This window comes from Harpia harpyja, chromosome 2 (genome assembly GCF_026419915.1).
Source record: "Harpia harpyja isolate bHarHar1 chromosome 2, bHarHar1 primary haplotype, whole genome shotgun sequence".
Lineage (NCBI taxonomy): Eukaryota > Metazoa > Chordata > Aves > Accipitriformes > Accipitridae > Harpia > Harpia harpyja.
The window spans coordinates 41,320,100-41,339,500 of NC_068941.1; the positions used below are offsets into that span (position 1 = coordinate 41,320,100).

At 39.4% G+C, this 19,401-nt stretch overlaps 1 protein-coding gene across 2 annotated transcripts in view; it reads right to left on the reverse strand.

The window, feature by feature from the left end:
- DCHS2 (dachsous cadherin-related 2) overlaps window positions 1–19,401 on the reverse strand; it is a 122,531-nt gene that overhangs the window by 64,434 nt on the left and 38,696 nt on the right. For both annotated transcript variants that reach the window (XR_008233549.1, XM_052777720.1), the window contains exons 2-3: window positions 11,597–11,788; window positions 2,425–2,656 (exon numbers count right to left, since the gene is read on the reverse strand). Coding sequence is in view for 1 of the 2 variants with exons in the window: in XM_052777720.1 (XP_052633680.1) it covers window positions 2,425–2,656; window positions 11,597–11,788 (424 nt within the window). In the remaining variant the exon portion in view is untranslated. The remainder of the gene's footprint in view (window positions 1–2,424; window positions 2,657–11,596; window positions 11,789–19,401) is intronic.

A 19,401-nucleotide genomic window follows, 5' to 3' on the forward strand; every position in this document is an offset into this window, starting at 1 on the left:
ATAATAAGTCAAAAAGACTAGTGCATTGATTTTCATTGCTCATTTCTAAATGCTCTGTCAGTGAGAAAAATTAAACATTTAAAAAAATAAAACTTATCAGTAAGGGAAATTCATGGAAGGCTCCAACACCATCCCTGTGCCTCCTTTTAGGTCCTCTAATAATGAAAAGAGCAGATAAAACAGAATATGCCATACTTCAAATTGGAAAAACTGCAGAACACATCAGTAACAGACTGCACATCCATGACATCAGAAAAAAAAAGACCAAAACTGTAATATGATCTTGTTTGGCTTATGGGTTTGGGGATTTACCTCCTGAAGAATTCCTATCTCTTGTCATACTTGTCCACTGCCCTCTGTTCACAAAATGCAGCCCACAAAACTAGATAAAGTCCCCCACATAACCTTCAGAGAGACTTATATAAATTAGGCCATATATCAAAGCATATGAAGACAGCTTTAGCACGATGAAAACTGGAAAATGTCACTGTCCTAACAAGAAGTAAGGAGGAAGAGCTCAAAATCTCTATGCCCTAACAGTGAGCCACTTGTTTCATTTCCCTCTGAATACTGAACAGTTTTGCAGCAATTTAACCTGCAAAGATTGCAAAACTTCTGTGTGACAAATTGGCAATTTTAGTCTTTATTTTGTTTATAATGTTTATTTTTTGCCAAGAGTTTAAAAATCATTCTGCTTGCCAGTGACTGAGCAAAAGCACTATTGTAGGTAAACGTGGAAGAATATAAAAGGAAAAAGTGTATTCTTCAGAAAAGAAAAACCACACACCATTAATATTAGTAAGTTAAAATTAGTCTGGCCTCATGAATTACCCAGGAGATCTGATTAAGCGCAATCAGATTCCAAGCACTGTAACGTTGGGAATAGTGTCTCTGACCTATATGCTCTTCTCATCATGAAATGTCAGCAATAATGACCTCAAGCAACTCCACCCTGAATTTGGTCTGCCTTTGATAAAATACCATGATAGATCTACAAAATAATAGTAACTTATGAACTTACGGTCTTCATGATTAAGCATGACATTTTTCCTATACAAGGTGCCAAAACTGGAAAAAAAAAAGGCCAAAAGGTCACAATCTGAGGAAGAAGCCTTTCAAAAGAGAGGACTGCTGCAAAGCCAGTGCTGCTAGCATGATCCACAGGGGCTCTCTCTGACAAGCCTGCTTGGGCAGTTTTAAAATGACCAGTTAAATGCTTATGGAGATCCAGCTTCCTAATTATTGATTGACCTATATATTTTTGGCATCAGCTATGCCCCTGAGACTCTGATTTGACAGGCAGTTAAAAGTCCTCAGTTAAATAAATTCTAAAATAGCCAAGACAAGCAGACCACCTTCCTAAGAGCATTAGTTTCTTCTGTTCATCAGAGTATTTTGGGGACCATGTAAGAAAGTGAAAATAGGCACCATTTTGAAAGAGTAGAGTCTTGTAACATTTCGTATGCCAAACAGCTAATATATACACACGTACAATAGCCAAAAAAATTTTTACAACATATAAAATAATTCCGCGTGCCATGACCATCATAAAGCAAAACCGTTGATCTAGATACATTCATATGCAAGGGCTGGCTCTCAGGTAAAATGACAGCTGCAGTTTAGTTAACCACTCCCTGAAAAACACCATTGGACATTTGTAGATATGCTGGTCATGTTCTTTCCAGCTGACATTGATAACTATTTTAAGGTTAGAAAGCAGACTACAGGGGCTGCTTTGTGGCCATGGGAAAAGTAATTCCATCTGTGAGATTCAACCTGTTTTTGAAAAAATTCACCCAGATTTGCTTTTGCCATAATTGCTTTCTTGCTCTCTTCCTCACTCCTTCACTGAACCTCTCTCCAGAAACCAGAAGGACGAAGAGTCACATCAGGAAGCAAAAGGCAGAGAAAGACACTTACAAAGCTAATCATTGAGTCAAATAGGGAGGCAGCTGGATATTTTAAGACTGTGAGCAGAATGGGGACTTATTCTAGCACAGTGTGGGGAAAAGTTAGGACAGAAACAGAGATATGAAATCAAAGGACAAGCAGCTTGAAGGGTCTTTTATTGCTCCTCAAGAGTAAGACCTAAAAATTTCAGGAATTCAGATATTATTGTAAAAAATAATGTTTTGATTATTTCTTACAATGATGAATAGATTTATGGCTGAAAATAGTGTTAAGTGGCATACTGCTTGTCCTGTATTGTACTGGCATTTACAATGTTTCCCATTCTCCTGTTTATTCCAGTGAACGCAAAGACTTCATATTAAACCTAAATCCTCCATCCTCCTCTAGAATTATTGCCCAGCAGAATCTAAGTTTCAACTGTATGACATGACTCCAAATAAAAAAATTCATTGTCAAGGAAAGGATACATGTTGTATAATTATAGCCTTTCTGAATAATAGACTCATACAGTACCTGTGGATGTATCCACTGTGAAAAAAGAAGAAAATTCTCCTGGGACCAGTTCATATGTGACAACGCCATATATTCCTGAATCTCTGTCTGTGGCAACAACATTGATGATCTCTGTTCCTGGCTGTGTGTGACTGCTGATGCTCGTCACATAGACTGTTTGTTCAAAAACAGGTTGATTATCATTAATATCTTCTATCTCAATGCGAACAAAAGCTTGGGCACTCAGCCCACCCTGTTGGATAAATCAGAAAGATAAAAACAAAAAACAAGGTCAATTTTGAAAGTGTACACAATAGAATGATGCACATCTGGCTTCAGCCCATCATTAGGAAATGGAACGTGCTGCAACAATACTGAGCAATGAAAAAGTCTGTTAAAAACAACTTATGATATCTGTACTCTCCCAAAATATTGCGTTCAGGCAAGCTACACACTCAGAACAACTCCAGTGGGCTGACTGAGTACACAAAGAAGTTCAACTTCTCACAACAACAAGGCCTGAACACGGAGTTATTTTTGTAAATACTAATGAACCCTACTCATGTCAAATCCTTGCTAGTCTAACCTTGCTTGTTTTTACTGTAATCACCTACACACCACTTACTCCTTCACAAATAAAAGTCAGGGCTTTCTGCCCCAGAAACACATGTCCCCCAAGTGACTGTGGTGTTCCAGTAAAGCAGGAATAACTTCTTTCTATCTTTGAGTCTTTCAGATTTAAAAGCGTGACCATCATAACAGCAAATACGAGGCTTTTTCAACTACTGATTAGGAACACAGACTGAGAGCAGAGCAGTGCAGGACAGCCAAAAGCTGACTTGTCAGGCTGCTGCCTGCAAGACCCATCATCAATTTACCACCCTGGCAGGTTCAAGCAGTTCTGCTCATGCAGCATGCATGTGTATATACATATATATATTTGTGTGTGTGTGTGTATATCTCTCTCTCTCTATATATATGTATGCATGTGTGCTTGTCTACATACCCACACCTTCACTTTGTCTACACAGACAGAACAATACCAAATTCAACTGAAGCACATAGCTGAAATGATTTGTTGATGTAAAATTCATAACTGATTACATAAAATCATTTCCAGTGCGTCTGTGATTTTGCAAGGAAAGAGGTCTCATCACGCTTTCTAGGGGTCTTGGCTCAACTTCTCTGCTCTTGTTTCTTTTCCCTACACAAAATGCTGGGAAAAGAGCCAGGCGTTGGGCGCAGCTTTGGCACCGTACCTCTTTGCGACCCCAGCCCAGTCACTGCACTGCCCTCCACATGGTTGAGGCTCCTGCTACAGGTGCCCACCAAGAGCCCACTGAAATACCATGTGGGCAGCCGTGGTACCACGTTTAGCCTTGTTCTGCAGTGAAACTGGAGAAGCAAGGAGCAACTGCAAGCTGGCTTATCAAACTATGCTACAACAACATCACAATTTGCCATGGCAAAGCACTGAATTTTGTGTCAATCTGGAAAAAAGACAATTCTGTGGGTGCTGAAGTGTAGATCCCACAGGGGCCCAAGTGAAACAAATCGCAATTTACTTCTCAGAGGTACTACCTTGTACTCCCTGCAGACTCCCTCCCATCAGTTTGGAGGGGTTCATATTTCCAAGGTTATTTTACAGCCGTAACAACTACAAACATTTTTAAAAGAAAGCAGCTCCACTTGTGGCACAGCTAACGGCAAATGCTGGGGCACTGGCATGTGCGACAGAGGCACGAAGCAGCACATGTATGTATAGCCTGTACATGCTGTACGTAGTACATTAAGATAAGATACAGATGGAGGAAGAATCCTGCGCTCCTCAAAGGCACACTGAGCATGCTGTGCTTGTACCAATTAGTCACTTACAGAAACCGCTGACACAGATCAGATGTTGGTGCGTACACATCACAAGCTATGCTGAGCTAGTCCAAACAATTTTGCAGTCACAGTAGCTATGATATAAAAAAAATAACTAGGTTGCAGAATTCTGCAACCTAATTGTTCATGTCAATTATTTTTAAACCTGACCTTCATGAAACCATCCAATGATTCAGACTGGATACCACTCTTTTAGACTTGCCCTGCAGCATAATAATCTCCCCCAAAATTATTTTTGACAGTTTGCTTTTTATGTCCACAGGTTCAGACTTACTTTTGGGAAAAAAATAGTATCACCATTCTCTTCCACATTTCCATAGGGATTTTTGCTTTGTTCCATTTTTGTTTTTTCTTCCACATAATACTACCTCTGTTGGGTGGCAGTGACATTCCCATGAAGGCTCAAGTATGTGGAAAATTAGGATGATCTTGTGCATCACGTGTCTATGTTTCACTCGCAGACTAGGAGATCTGGCCCACATCCTCCTGGTGTGCTTGGGTTTTCTTGAAGAAAACCCAAGCATGGCATGCTTCCAGGGCTCACGCTGCTGCAGGGGCAGCCAGGACACGTGCCTGGGGGACTAGGACTGTGAAGTGTACCGGGCTAGCATCAGCCTCAAAACTACTCAGACAGCCACGAAACCCTGTGCCGCTATGGAGAAGTGGAGGTGTGCAGATCTAGCAGGCTCACTGCCAACACCCCAACCACGCTTCAGGGTGAGTCCCTTCCCCAATAGCTTGATTTCCACAGGAAGGAAATTCCTGCACAGGAGCTAAAAGGGGGGGGGCCCATGTGCTCTGTTCACTGTCAGAAGATGCTCTGCAGCTCCACAGCTTTCAGGTACTTTAGGACAGAAATGAGAAATGAGAAATTTTTAAGGCAAGAGGGCCAAGGAAGAAGTGAGGTCAATTATAAAAAGCATCTAAAAAGATGGTTGGAACAGCATGAAACCAAACTGCAAAAACTTATTAGAACTTGTGTGAAACTGCTTCTTCCAAGTTTAATTATTGCTAAACAGACATAGAAAAAAAAAACAACAAAAAACAACACTCTTCAGCCAATTTGTATTTCTCCTATGGAGTTATATAAAGACTCCAAAGTCTTTGGAAATTGATTAATTCTAAGTATGTAGGGGAACCTAATCTCTCAGAAGACAGACCAAATTTTATGATAGAGACAGATCCTTCTTTTTCTGAAGAAGCAGTGCATCCCCTCACACATAAGTCAAGTACGATATTAACTTATTACCTTAACGATATTAACTGGTTATGGCTCAGTGCTTGCTCTGGCTATAAAAATTTTTAAGTATCATCCCAAGTGAGAAGGAACAAACTGCTTCTATTTCTAACCACATGGATATACTTCATCTACTCGGAAGCAAGCACGACATAGTAGATCTTCCAAAATATGAAAGCTGGCTTAAACAAGTCTGTTGCTGACAGAAAATTGCATTTGTCAAAACATGTTACAAGCAACAGAAAGACACAGTTTTTCATCTTGAAATCCCTCTTCTCAAAGATTCAAGTATTTTTAACTAACTAACTACTGTAGTGCTGTTTGATGAAAAAAAAAGTCACAATTACAACAGCTTCTTTGTCAGACTCCTGAGTTGTGTGTCCTGTGGAACAAAAAGGGGACATAAGAAACTACCACGAAGTCAAAATAACCACAAGTATTATTTTCTTTACTTTGGCATGACCAAATTTGTGTGAAAATATAAAGCTATTAGTACACCTCTTTATCGTGTCTCAAAAAAAAAAAAATCCTACCATAGAAATGGTGCTATTTTGAATAGCTGTATTTCTTCATCTCAATGCTGTAAAATGCTTAAGAATCTGTCAAGATTTCCACTACAGCCTCCAAAGTTTTTGCCAGTGAACTGTGCTGTCAAATTTTTGTTCCAAACTGAACTGTGACATACAGGATCCCTGACACGAAGACATATTTTCTTTTTTTTTTTTTTTTCATTAAACCTAAAAGATATGTCACCTTGAAGTTGTAATGCTGTCAAAATGGAGAGACATCGCCAATTATCTCAAAAGCCTTAACTTCTTCAGAAGCCTGTCAGTGTCAAGTGCTTACCTCTACGTGTCAATTGCTTCAGTGTAAAAGACAAAAAAAACTGGACAAGCAGTGTGGTTTACCAAAAAGCAAGAGATGAAGAACAAAGTATTTTTCTATGCACAAAGGCATTAAGAGAGTCGCTAATACAGCTATCGATGATGTATTGAACCTTTTGTAATGATTATGTAGCAGCTAAAAATACTGAAGACCTAGCATTCCTTATAAAAGATACAAGGATGCTTCTTTTCATCTCCAGTTGATTAGTATTAAAATAAGATGACTTTTAATGGCCTCCCACCACCATTCAATGGCAGCCTTCAAATCATCATTAAGGGCAGTCCTATCACAGCACTCAAGAACCTCACTTGGAGAAAACAAAACCAAGGCAGTCCACTCTGCAAAGGGAAAAGACAAAAAAAAAACCACAAACCCAAACCTCTGGACTTTCAGTAGGTTATACAGGTGTGTGTGGCACCCCTTATACTGGTGGAGGACAAAGAGTGGAAGAACATCCTGCCTGTGCTCTGCAGTTTTTGAAACTTCTTGCTACACTAATATTAGAGTCGGTACACTGACACATGGACTGTGTTACCTACAGAGATGTTTGTTGCTGGAATTGGTCCATGCCTGGTAGCAGCTCTCACAAACACAGGTCATCCAGTCTTCCCCAGCTTTTGAAGAAAATTGTGGGCCAGCTCCTCCCAGAGTCAACGTTGGACACTCCTGAACGCCCCTCATTCTGCACCAACCCCAAGATTATGCAACTCAGATTTTGGCTTTGAAGGCCAGGCAACTGTTGTCTGTAAGCAGATAGTACAGATGCCACTAGACAGACTTTAAATTAGCATTATTCCAATTAAATTTCTCTGGATTGTGACAGGTTTTCTTTAACAGCTGCAGTCATTACTGTTTATTTGGTTGAAAGAGAGAGAGAGGTGATGGGCATCATAAAAAATGCAAATGAATAAACAAAATGATTGAATTATGCATGATACATAGCAATAAAGTTTGCCACTGTACAGCAGCAAAAGTATGTGCTGTTAAAAAAAAAAAAAAAAAAAAAAGGTTTCCTGTGTGAAAGTGAATTCACATTAAGACTCTGTCGTGGTTTAACCCCAGCCAGCAACTAAACACCACGCAGCCGCTCACTCACTCCCCCCCACCCAGTGGGATGGGGGAGAAAATCGGGAAAAGAAGCAAAACCCGTGGGTTGAGATAAGAACGGTTTAATAGAACAGAAAAGAAGAAACTAATAATGATAATGATAACACTAATAAAATGACAACAGCGATAATGAAAGGATTGGAATGTACAAATGATGCGCAGTGCAATTGCTCACCACCCGCCGACCGACACCCAGCCAGCCCCCGAGCCGCAATTCCCTGCCCCCACTTCCCAGTTCCTATACTAGATGGGACATCACATGGTATGGAATACACCGTTGGCCAGTTTGGGTCAGGTGCCCTGGCTGTGTCCTGTGCCAACTTCTTGTGCCCCTCCAGCTTTCTCGCTGGCTGGGCATGAGGAGCTGAAAAATCCTTGACTTTAGTCTAAACACTACTGAGCAACAACTGAAAACATCAGTGTTATCAACATTCTTCGCATACTGAACTCAAAACATAGCACTGTACCAGCTACTAGGAAGACAGTTAACTCTATCCCAGCTGAAACCAGGACAGACTCTTTAAGGCAGAAGTACACAAAACAAGCATAAAGGAAGCATAAATTTACATATGTAGTAGTTTGGAGACCCCTAATCAAACAGGGAAGAACACACAACGGAGTGTCCATTTCGGTCATGTTGTGAAAGCAAACAAAAAAAAAAAGCCAAACAATAGAATTAAAACATATCAGACCTAATTTGCACATATTCAAAACCAAAAAAAGTACTAATTTTGTCCTCTATACTGCTTTGGAAACATGCATATATACTTTTATTAGTATTCCTGTTTTTCTGTATTTTCCTTTTGCAAGTCTTGATTTCACAGTATGTCTGATCTAAATCTCTCTCAAGTGCTTGTGGAGCTTCTCCAAGCAACATACCTTCACCCAATTTTTTTTTTCCAGAGAGAGAAAAAAACCTACAATCTTAATATCATTACAAGAAAATTTCAGCTGACTGTAAATTCAAAGACTCCCCAAATGCCTACTGAAACTGTTTCTGATCTGTCACAAGTGCATAAATACAGCTGTTGTGACTAAGGGTGCAGTCTGAATGGGGGGTGTCCCAGGCAGAGCTGGCATGTGAATCACAGGAGGGTCACCCTCACTACTGGAACAGCTCTCAGTCTGCCACAGTTCAGACCGAGACCCAAGGAGAGGGCTAGAGCAGATGCTGTGGGATTCAGCGCAAACACCTTTCTATAAACCTAGCTACATGACTTCTTTTCACATAAAAGCATTTCAAGGAGTACCACCAAATATGTATGTGAAGTAAGTGACTTTGGGACCAAAACTGGTGCTGCCAACTGAAAAGGCTAATGCTAATATTATGATCAGTCTTATCCCCACTTAATCAGTGAGAGTGCTCCCACAAGCTCTCACAGGATGTTTATTTAACACCAGTTTAACAGAATCTGTTTTCCACTTGCCTCTCCGTGGGCTCTTGTGTGCAATTTCAGTTCTCCCATTACGCTTTCAACATAATGCATAAAAGACGCGACTGACAAAGCTCCAAAACCATGTAATGGAGTAGGCACGAACAGGTGGAGGAAACTGATAGTTTTGCTGTAAGATAAACTGAGCACCACCTGGAGAATACTTTCTTTTCCTCCTCATTTCTAATTAACTTTGTTATTTTCTTTCCTTTTCATCTCTCTCCCCCATAGTTGACAACATTGACCCTTCACTATTCCTCTGTCTTTTCTGTACACATTTCTCCCCTGACTGTAGTCTCTACTTTGAACCCCACACCTAACATCTCTAACCCATCAAAATCAGCAGCAGAATGCCAGGAGATAAAATACCCTACTATAATTCTGCTGTAAAGGTGGAGAGCGGATCAACGTAAGTTCAGGTATATTGAAACTTTTGAAAACCTAATATTGAATTTAGGTGCTTTAGTATTTAGATGTCAGACGAGCAAATTTTTAGAATTCAATGGGATCTACAAAGTGCTGACTTCCAGTAAAAAGGTCAAGTCCTGCCTGTCACAGACAAGGCAATCAAGAATTGAACCCCTCTCCCAATTATTGAACTTCTGAAAACACAAGGTCCCTAAATGAAGATAAATGACAGACCAATTTAAAAATTAAATACTCTATAGTTTCAATGCATTGGCTGTTTTCCTTTAACTTTGGATGAAAGATTTATCACTGAAGCAGTAATTTATAAAAAAAAAAATGCATCAAGCTTTTTTCATGTAAACCTGTTTTCTTTCACATTTTCAAGATAATATTCTGGCCCAGACCGGATATCTTAGAAACTTGTCAGAATTTCACTGCTATTGTCCAGCTCTCACGTAGCTTTTATCAGTAAGACTAATCTTGATATTCCAGATATACATGTATGTGTTCTTTACATTTATACAGCTTCAAAACATGTGATGAGAGGAAAAATGAAGTGATGAAGTATAGCAGAATACATAATTTTCTGCTGTTATACATTGCACTACTGACTGCTTTACTTTTCAAGGCTTGGACATCTGTACTCAGGTGCATGCTACAAAATTTTGCCTAGAAAGGAATTTTGAAGACAGAAATCACAAATCAGAGAAATTCCAAAATGGTCACATAGACTTAATTCTCCTGTAAAGATTACAGACACTGTCCTAACAAAAAGACTTACATTCTTAAATTATTAGATGTTCAAATCAGAAAGAGCCAGGAAACAAACATACAAACAAAAAAATATATTCTTATATAATTGTTTCTCCTCAAAAGAAACCTATGGGGAAGAAGAGGCACACTGCTAAAGGCACTGTTAATACAAGAGAATGCTTCTGTAGCCTCTGAAATAAACACTGACTACTGATAGCTAAAGAAAAAAAAAGTAGATTAATCGCTTAACTATTACACATATATCCAAATTCAACAACATATGAACATACCCTCAACTACTACATTCTCAAAATGCAGCAGTTAATACCAAGCATCAACTGCAGCTATTTAAGTTCATCCACTCATGAATATGGAAATCATAGTTCACTAAGTTTTTCCAGTGTACTGTAACAAAAAGCAGACATTTTAATGAAAAATACAGTATTTATAGCACAACTGCATTTTTTTAAATTTATATTAGATACGCCTAAGACAATATCTTAAATGCAAGGTTATTATTCAAAGTATGGAAAAAAGACTGTATAGCCTGAAAATTTCAACATTTTTCAGCTCAAATTGTGCTGCAAAATGTGACCTGAATAACATTTTTTAAAGTGTCCTTATGTTAATTTAACATTTGAAGCCAACCAGTAACCTTCTTCTGCAGCCTCTTCACAGTTCACTACTAAAGCTAAAGAAAGTTAAGAAAAGTACCAGCTGGTCTCCTTCTGGGCCTCTCACTGCAAATTGCCTTTGGATACTTCCGCAACAAGATGAACCCAGGAATTATTTTCTTCCAGTCTTTTTCAGGAATTGTGCTACCAAAAATTTCTGTTACGTGGCACCCAGACATCTCGATGTGTTCCCACCAGAACGAACGTCTCTTCACCCTCCTTGACAGAGATCTGAAATGGACTATTTCAGGCACAGGCAACTACCCTGCCCTTGCTGTACCATGAATACCGACTTCCAAGCACCAGATCTTGTAGAGTGGGAAAACTTTCAGACACATCACTGCAGGGAGGCTGTACCCAGCCACAGCAGCAGCAATGGCATCAGCTAGCTAGGAAGGACAAGTAATTTATCCAGGAAAATCACTGGCACCCACAGTAACCACGCAGCTCTAGCACAAGCTACTGGTTTATTACTGCTGCAGTCATCTTGAAAGCAGGGAGCAGAGGTAACCTGGAGTCCACCAGTTCCAAGAGGAGGAGGAGGAAAATCAGCAGGGACTAACACATCCTAGAAATGGTTTTCAACAACTTGTTTAGGAGTAATTGGGGATTTCACAGCCAATTTTATCAATTTGGGTCAAAATTTATGGTTCATGAAGTATCACTTTCTGCCCTCTGTAGGGGTAAGAAATTTTATTCAAATTAATGCAATTTTTACATACTCATTACATTCTCATTTAAGAGTATACAGCACATCCAAATTTGTAAATGCATTCACAAACCCAGCAGTATGGAAAGGTGAAACTTACCCCATCTGTAGCTTTTACTAAGAGATCATAAGTGGTTGGATCTCCTTCTCTGTCAATGTCTTGAGACACACATATCTGACCAGTACGTGGGTCAATCTGGAAGGCTTTGGATTTTTCATAATAATGAAATCCATCGTAAAGAAAATACTCAATTTCACCAAACTGGTCAGCATCTGCATCTGTTGCCTTCACCTGCAGGGAAACAACAGAGATAAAAAACGAAGCCAGTGAAACTATTACTCATTCATTCAAAAATCACAGATACTTTGTTTTAAAGTTACCTGTTTGTGTTGTAAAAGCAAATGTGCATACACACAATAAATACAAACGTGTTCTGATACCTAAGCTGTCTGTCTGCAGTTTGTAAAATAATGACTCAGTTACTGACAGTACAATTATTGCAACAAGCATGTAAGATCGATTAGACCCGTCTGTAACATTACTTGTTTATCTGTCAATAATTATCTCAATCAAGTAGACTCCCATGACTGGAAAAGCCATACACATTAAGCCATGTCAGTAGGCCATACCTTAAGCTACTTTCCCTTCATGTTATTTTTACCAGTGGAGGTAGGTCTTATGAAAACCACATCACACATAGATCAGAACAGTGCTGCAGGACATTCTTACCTTATGTATTTTCTAGAAGACTCCCCAGAGCTTAATTTAGTTTTCACTTGAAAGAGGGCTTGGTGGCATGGTGATCCATACAAGTTAAGGACTGGAGGTGGTTTTAATTTCCAGTCCTCTCTCCAAGGAGCTAGAGCTCTACCAACACAACTAAACGTGACTGTCACGTGCACGCACAGCACAAAGCAAGAGATGCACACACTGCAGCAAGTCCCTGTGAGAGACTTAATTACCTCGCCCGTGGAGTCTTGCATGTAGCTGTAACTGCTGAATGACAAACAAGCCTAACATCTTTTCTTTTCAGCTTTATTAACTACATCTAAAAAGCAGCGTGAATTCTGCTGTAAATCTCAAACAAGACGTGAAAACCTGGGGTGACTTTCAAGATGCTCTTTGCCCACAGGGGAATTGTTTTGGTATTAAGATACTGAACTGGGACTGAATTAAAACCAAATGAACAAAAACATGGCTTGGGAAGGCTGGAAAGCATGGAGGTGGGGAAAGGGAAACCATGTAAAAAGTGCCAAGGCAAATTATAAAGCTATATCTTACTCTGGACCAGTTACTTCCATCAGAATTTTAAAATTACAGATAGCCCAAAAGATACATGTTTTATTTCAATTATTTATTTTTCTTGTTGCGGTTTGTTTGGTTTTAAGCACCCTGTGGACTCCTCCACTTCTCCATGGGATGCTCAAGATTTGCTGTACTTCAGAAGAGGTATCACTGTGACTGTGACTGTAATTGCACCACATACTCCAATACACCTTTCCCCCGCCACAGACGGTTTCTTACAGCACTGAAGGCCATTATACCAGAGTTTCTGGTGTTGCAAATAGAAAGCTCCTCCAGGGGAGCCCTGTGCTCGCAGAGCCCTTCGCACTCGTTTCACGCCCTTGCAGTTTGCATCCCTTGGCTGCAGCACAGGGTGCAAGGCGCAGCCACTCCTGACCCCAGTCCAACCACTTGTTCTGGGTAAGTTAAAGGCAAAACTCACACTCAGCTTCAGCAGAACAAAGATCCCGCCCTGAAAATGCTTTACAGCTGTATATAAATCAAGTCTACAACACACATATTTCATCAGCCTCATACTTTGTTATTTCTGTCATAAAAAATAATAAAACGTAAGTCTAGTGTGCTCTTGGTACTCTCCCACCCTGATGCTATGGAACAGTAATTCACTTGGCCCGTATAAGAAAAGTATTTCAATTTATTTCTTGTGCCTGAAATCTAACGTGGGTGACAATACTGAAAGGTTCTGTCTCCCTGTGCCTGCACACAGTTACATGTGTAAATGCTAACATTTATGTCTGCAGTTGAGCATGGGTAATTAACTATGGGTGTGCAATTCAAGGGTATTGTTAGAAGTCTAGCCCATTATGTTCAGCAACTTGTTTTCTTTCTTGCAAATTATGCAGTCCTCAGACTTTGAACTGTACATGCAAAGGCATAATAAATGATGAATTTAAATAAAAATGCTTCAGATACAGTTAAGAGTTATCACAGATTTTAGAAATTAAAGCACAAGGTAGTCACTGTCCAAAACACGTCAGATTATAATAGCATACTGCACTAGTACCAATCTGTCCTGGTTTCGGCTGGGATAGAGTTACTTTTCTTTCTAGTAGCTGGTATAGTGTTATGTTTTGGGTTCACTATGAGAAGAATGTTGGTAACACACTGATGGTTTTGGTTGTTGCTAAGTAGTGTTTAGACTAAGTCAAGGATTTTTCAGCTTCTCATGCCCAGCCAGCAAGAAGGCTGGAGGGGCACAAGAAGCTGGGAGGGGACACAGCCAGGACAGCTGACCCAAACTGGCCAACGGGGTATTCCATACCATGGGACATCATGCCCAGTATATAAACTGGGGGGAGTTGGCCACGGGGGCGGATCACTGCTCAGGAACTAACTGGGCATCAGTCAGTGAGTGGTGAGCAATTGCATTGTGCATCACTTTTTTTGTATGTTCCAATTCTTTTATTATTATTATTTTCATTTTATTATTATCATTATCATTATTATTTTCTTCCTTTCTGTCCTATTAAACTGTTCTTATCTCAACCCATAAGTTTTACATTTTTTTTCCCCCAATTCTCTCCCCCATCCCACTGGGTGGGGGGGAAGTGAGTGAGCAGCTGCGTGGTGCTTAGCTGCTGGCTGGGGTTAAACCACGACACAATCCTACAGAGTATTACAGCAGTTAAGTGCCTGAGAGCTGTGAATTACAGCAATCCAAACAGGAGGAAATGAAGGCAGCAGCAGGAATTTTCACAGTGGATTGATCAAGAGTGTTGTATGTCGGCAATATCACAGAGGTGATAGAGCTGAAAGGATTTATATGCCTTGGAGATGTAGGAGGGAAGAGAGTACCAAATCTGTAACACCTCTGTTCTGACACGCTGAATAGGAGATTGGGATCTAGGAGAAAAGAAAGGGTGTAAAAGGAAGGGTTATGCTCACAGGGCCTTTCTCATTCTTTCACTAAGTATGTTTTCAATACACTGAGTTGAAGATGCATGTTATTAAGGAGTGTAAACTTGGGAATAAGTAACTACAGGACAAAGTATTTCCCCAGGACACATTTTTAAAAGCCAACAAAAGTCATGGTATGGATAGCTACTGGCTGGACTCCTCCCATCAGTCATGCTTTTCTGTAGACTACGTCCTTTAGTCTGTTTGTACACTGTCTAGACTGCAATCTGTCAGAGAAAAAGAAAGTTTCTTCTGTCCTGTTGACACTACCAATAAAGTAATAAATGGTTGGAATGCAGACATCCTTTCAGGAGAAGGAAAAAGGGGGACCTAGAGAAACATTATGGAGAACAATTTTAAAAAGCTGATCCATCTATGTGATGCTTAAACAGACAGACTAGTGCATGAGGAGAATGAATAGTGGAAACTGGTAGACACCAAAGGGTGTAAGAAGATAGAAAGAAAATTAGACAGTGTTGGAAGTGCAGAAATAACCTTCTATTTGCATATGGAAAGAGGGGCTGATCTCAGAGAAAAGCAAATGAAGGGAACCACTGTGTAATTAAGGATCATTAACCTCACCTAGATGTACACTTTAATCCTACAACACATGTGCAGGTTTGAATGGAGAAAAAAATGCTGGCAATACACTTGAACAGGAGGGAACAAAAACATAATTTTCAGTGCTATGCTGAAGAAGAAGAGACTAGAGCTTATAGAAAGCAAACATTTGGCAGATCCTCAGCTGGTTCCATTCACTTCAGTGGAACGATGACAACTCACAGCAATGGGCAATATATCCCCATATTTTATGGGCATGAAACAGTGTTACCAATAAATGAATAGTAAATAGGATTATAGAGAATTATATCAGCTCCTAAAGTCCAGATTGTTTTAAACACTAAGCCATTTTAAGAGAAAAGTCCCTCCCTCTTTTTTTTTAATTTTTTTTTTTTATTTCCACTGCTTCAAAATTTTCAACTGTATATTTAACTGTGTCACTCTACTGTTTCAACACATTAAAATAAAGTTCCTCTCTATAGATCTAGATTCCTTTACTTTCTTTCCTAGGCATTATTTCCTGGTTTATAACAACTGAATATATTTTGAAAAGCAGAGCAAGTATTTTATACTCTACGCAAAATGGGAGAAATTACTTGTGCACGCAAAACCACATCACAAAATACAATCTTATTAACCATGCAGATCAAAAATTCGGGACCTATATAAAGACTATTTCTAGGATTTAGAGTATGTAGCCTTAAAGCTGACTGCTTTGCAATGCTGAATTTCATGTGTGTGTGACCAGAATTAATTTTATTGCTTTCAGGTCAACAGAATACAAGTAGACTACAATTGGAAAGAGCAGGCAGTTTGGCCAAATAACTCATGATAGTGGTCATCTCTGATAGCAATTAAATGAGACTAAAAGATATTAATTCAATTTTTCATGGCTTAAGAATTGCTCTCATACCACATATTTTGTCAAGTTTACTCCATTTGATTTCAGCTAACCAAGATACAGCTTTCATAGCTCATAAAATCTGTTTGGGGGACTCAATATCAGAGCGTAAGACACATTTTTATTTTGTGCATAAAACGTGTTTAATTCTTTCAGTTGTATGGATATCTTGAAAAGCAAGTTAATTGCCAGCAGTCAGTTTTAGAGAAAATCAGAATGTAGAGTAAATAAAAACATACTCCACTACTCCAAAATATTCATCATCAAATGTAAGACAGGACAAAAATAAATGGATACAGACATAGGGAAACTACCAGGAAACTGAAAGGAAATGGTTTAGCAATAGAGTTACACTGCTGATGAATGGTGTAAGCATAGTTCTGTCCTGCAGACATCACCAACACAAAATCCAACATCCCTCCAATTAAAGTATTGAAGGAGTCCAGGCCTGTTCATGGCAGTACGGCAATGCCTGATGGCAGACCCTTACCAGGTAAGTGCTGCAATTCCACATGCAGGCAACCCAAACTCCACCAGAACAGCTGACCACCAGTACTGTGGAAGTATCTGCTACACCAAACCTTTATGCCAGGTCCACGGCCACAGGGAAGTAGAGGAGCAGCCTGTGTTGGTGGCATGCTGTCAGTAAAAGGAGATTGTAGAAATACTGGCAGTGAAATTACTGGTAGTTGATACTTTTCAAGAGTCATTTGGGTGTAACTGTACCTGTGAGATTAGCACGTGAGCTGCCAGAAACACACATCATCAGATGTCTTCAGTTCAGTGCCCTCACCTATAACCCTGGTTGGCAAGAAAATAGTATATAAAATACAAACTAATGATCTTTACCTCATAGCTGCCTGAGGCAGTGTGGACAATAACGCTGACACCAGACCTGAAGCGTTTTAATAAGTACATTACTTCTCTGGATTTTTATCTGTCCATCTCAACATGCATGATCACTGCCCATCTCCCTTATATAGCAGGTTTAATGTACAGAAACAGGAATAAAGCTTCACATCTACTTGCTGAAATCCTAAAGGCATAAGCCTTGACTTCAAGAACAGGAGCTGTTTGCCTGAGTACCTAACAGCCTGTCCTTGAACAACAACTTGCATTGACAACACAGAAAGCCCCACTCCTCATCCTCAAACTGGGCCCCATCTGGAAAGCCACAAATCAAAATAGTATCTGGAATTTAAGCTGAACATTCAACTGGCATTGATGCTCACTTTGCCAACCACCACAGGTACCACATACTTCCAAAAACAAAGAATAGCAAAATCCTTAGTCCTCATCCTTGCTCTGATGCAAAGTATCTTCACTGTCCTAGTCAGGTCAATAGACTTGACTAATGTCAATCTTTCTACATTCTTTTCATCCACTATAGCACGGAGACTACCACAGCTAACAACTGACAGCAAGCACTCAGACATGACCTTGCTAACCTCTCCTGCAGCAGATGCCAATTACCCCAGGTCACTCCAGAATTGCTATCAGTTTTCCAAAGGTGTTCATAACCATTTCATTCAAGTCCCAGAAGCATTCATTAATTAAATCTCAACAACCTTTAAAGTAAAAGTACAGAAGCCTAAATGCAAGCAGACAAAGAGGGTGGACACCCTCTGTGCTCAGTGACAGCATGTGGAATGTGCTCTTCACTGTAACTTCAAGTAAGCACTACATTTCTTAATTATGATAGGGCTTTTGTTTTCGGCCTTTCAAACAGTTATGAAATGGTTCAGCAAATGCATTTTGTGCTTACCTGCCTTTTTTTTTTTTTTTTTTGCTTGTGGGGGCCCCCACGAATTGTATAGAAATTCCCAATAAACTACAATGTTTTAAAATGAGGTAAGACTAACGCCATTTCACATATGGATCTGTCATAAAAGATCATACTGATTTTTATTTTTTAATAACACATTGATTTTTTTATAACATTCTGTATCTTCCCTGAGACAAGTAAATGAAAGGGAACATATTTTACTTGATGAACAATTATGAAATTTTTAGCTTTTTGCCTTCTCTGCTCTTCTATGTATATAACTGATGACAATGAACAAACCTGCCAATAAAAATATTGACATATCTTTGATTTACTGCTTTCAGTTAGTCTATAGAAAGCAAGAAAGATGAAAATCACCAGAGGAGAAAACAGCTAAGTACATTACAGCACCACGCTTTCAGTCTGAACACCAGACATCTTCCAGCAAGCCAAGTCCAGATCAAGGAAGAATTGGGCATTTCAGTCTGTATAGTAATCTGCAATTCCTGCTCTGATGGTAGCCAGAGCCTGAATTCACTCCTATTTAACCCAAAAGTTCCTGACATGCCTTCAGTTTTGTTGCTATGCCTCCTGCAAAACAGCACGAGCAGCTAAATCCCATTGATGCCAGCCAGGATCCAGAAGTGTGGGAGACAGGTCCAATCTGGAAGTCATGCCCTTATCACTCTTAACACACCAACAGGATCCAGACCGTTACAAAATACAGTTGTTGATGTCTGAATTCATAGCAAGCAGCAGTGCTGCTAATGCCTACTTATTATGAGATAGAGTAGTGGTTATAAAATGTGTTTGGGGAGCAGGAAGCTTAGGTTCCAGCACCAAAAATGTCTGCTAAAAAGACCATCTACTCTGTCAGTCTATTTGGTCTACATTGCCTTCCTTCTTATCATGCAAATATAACATCATTTATTTTTATTGCCTGTGTAAACTGGAAGAACAGAAATGAAATGAGAACGTATTTCTGAGGAAGGAAAACTAATTTTCATAGTGACTAGCAAATATTTGCAGGACTAAAGCCTTATTTAAACATCAAAGTCAAGATCCCTACTTTTCAGTAAAAGCAGCTCCATTCATTCATTAATGCTGCTCACATACTCTGCTATAATTTTAGATTTTATAACATGCTAAAACGTTGCTATGCGCTGTTAAGAGTTTAAGTACAAATCCATTTTTATTCATTAACTTTAGTAAGCTGCAGAGCTCCAAGTCTGACTACCTCTGCCAAGCAACAGCAGAGCACAAAAATTTCCCTATTCTGTGCTAACTGCACAAAGCAAGGAGTCATAGGTTTAATAATCTAGAATATCTATCACACAAATAAAGAAATATTTTGTAGAGAACATGTTATTTTAATGATCTTGCACTGGAGCATGTTTTAACTTTTGGTGGCAGGATTAATTTTAAAATTATGTTTAATAAGATGGTTTAGAACACAGAACTCAAGGTACTAGCTAT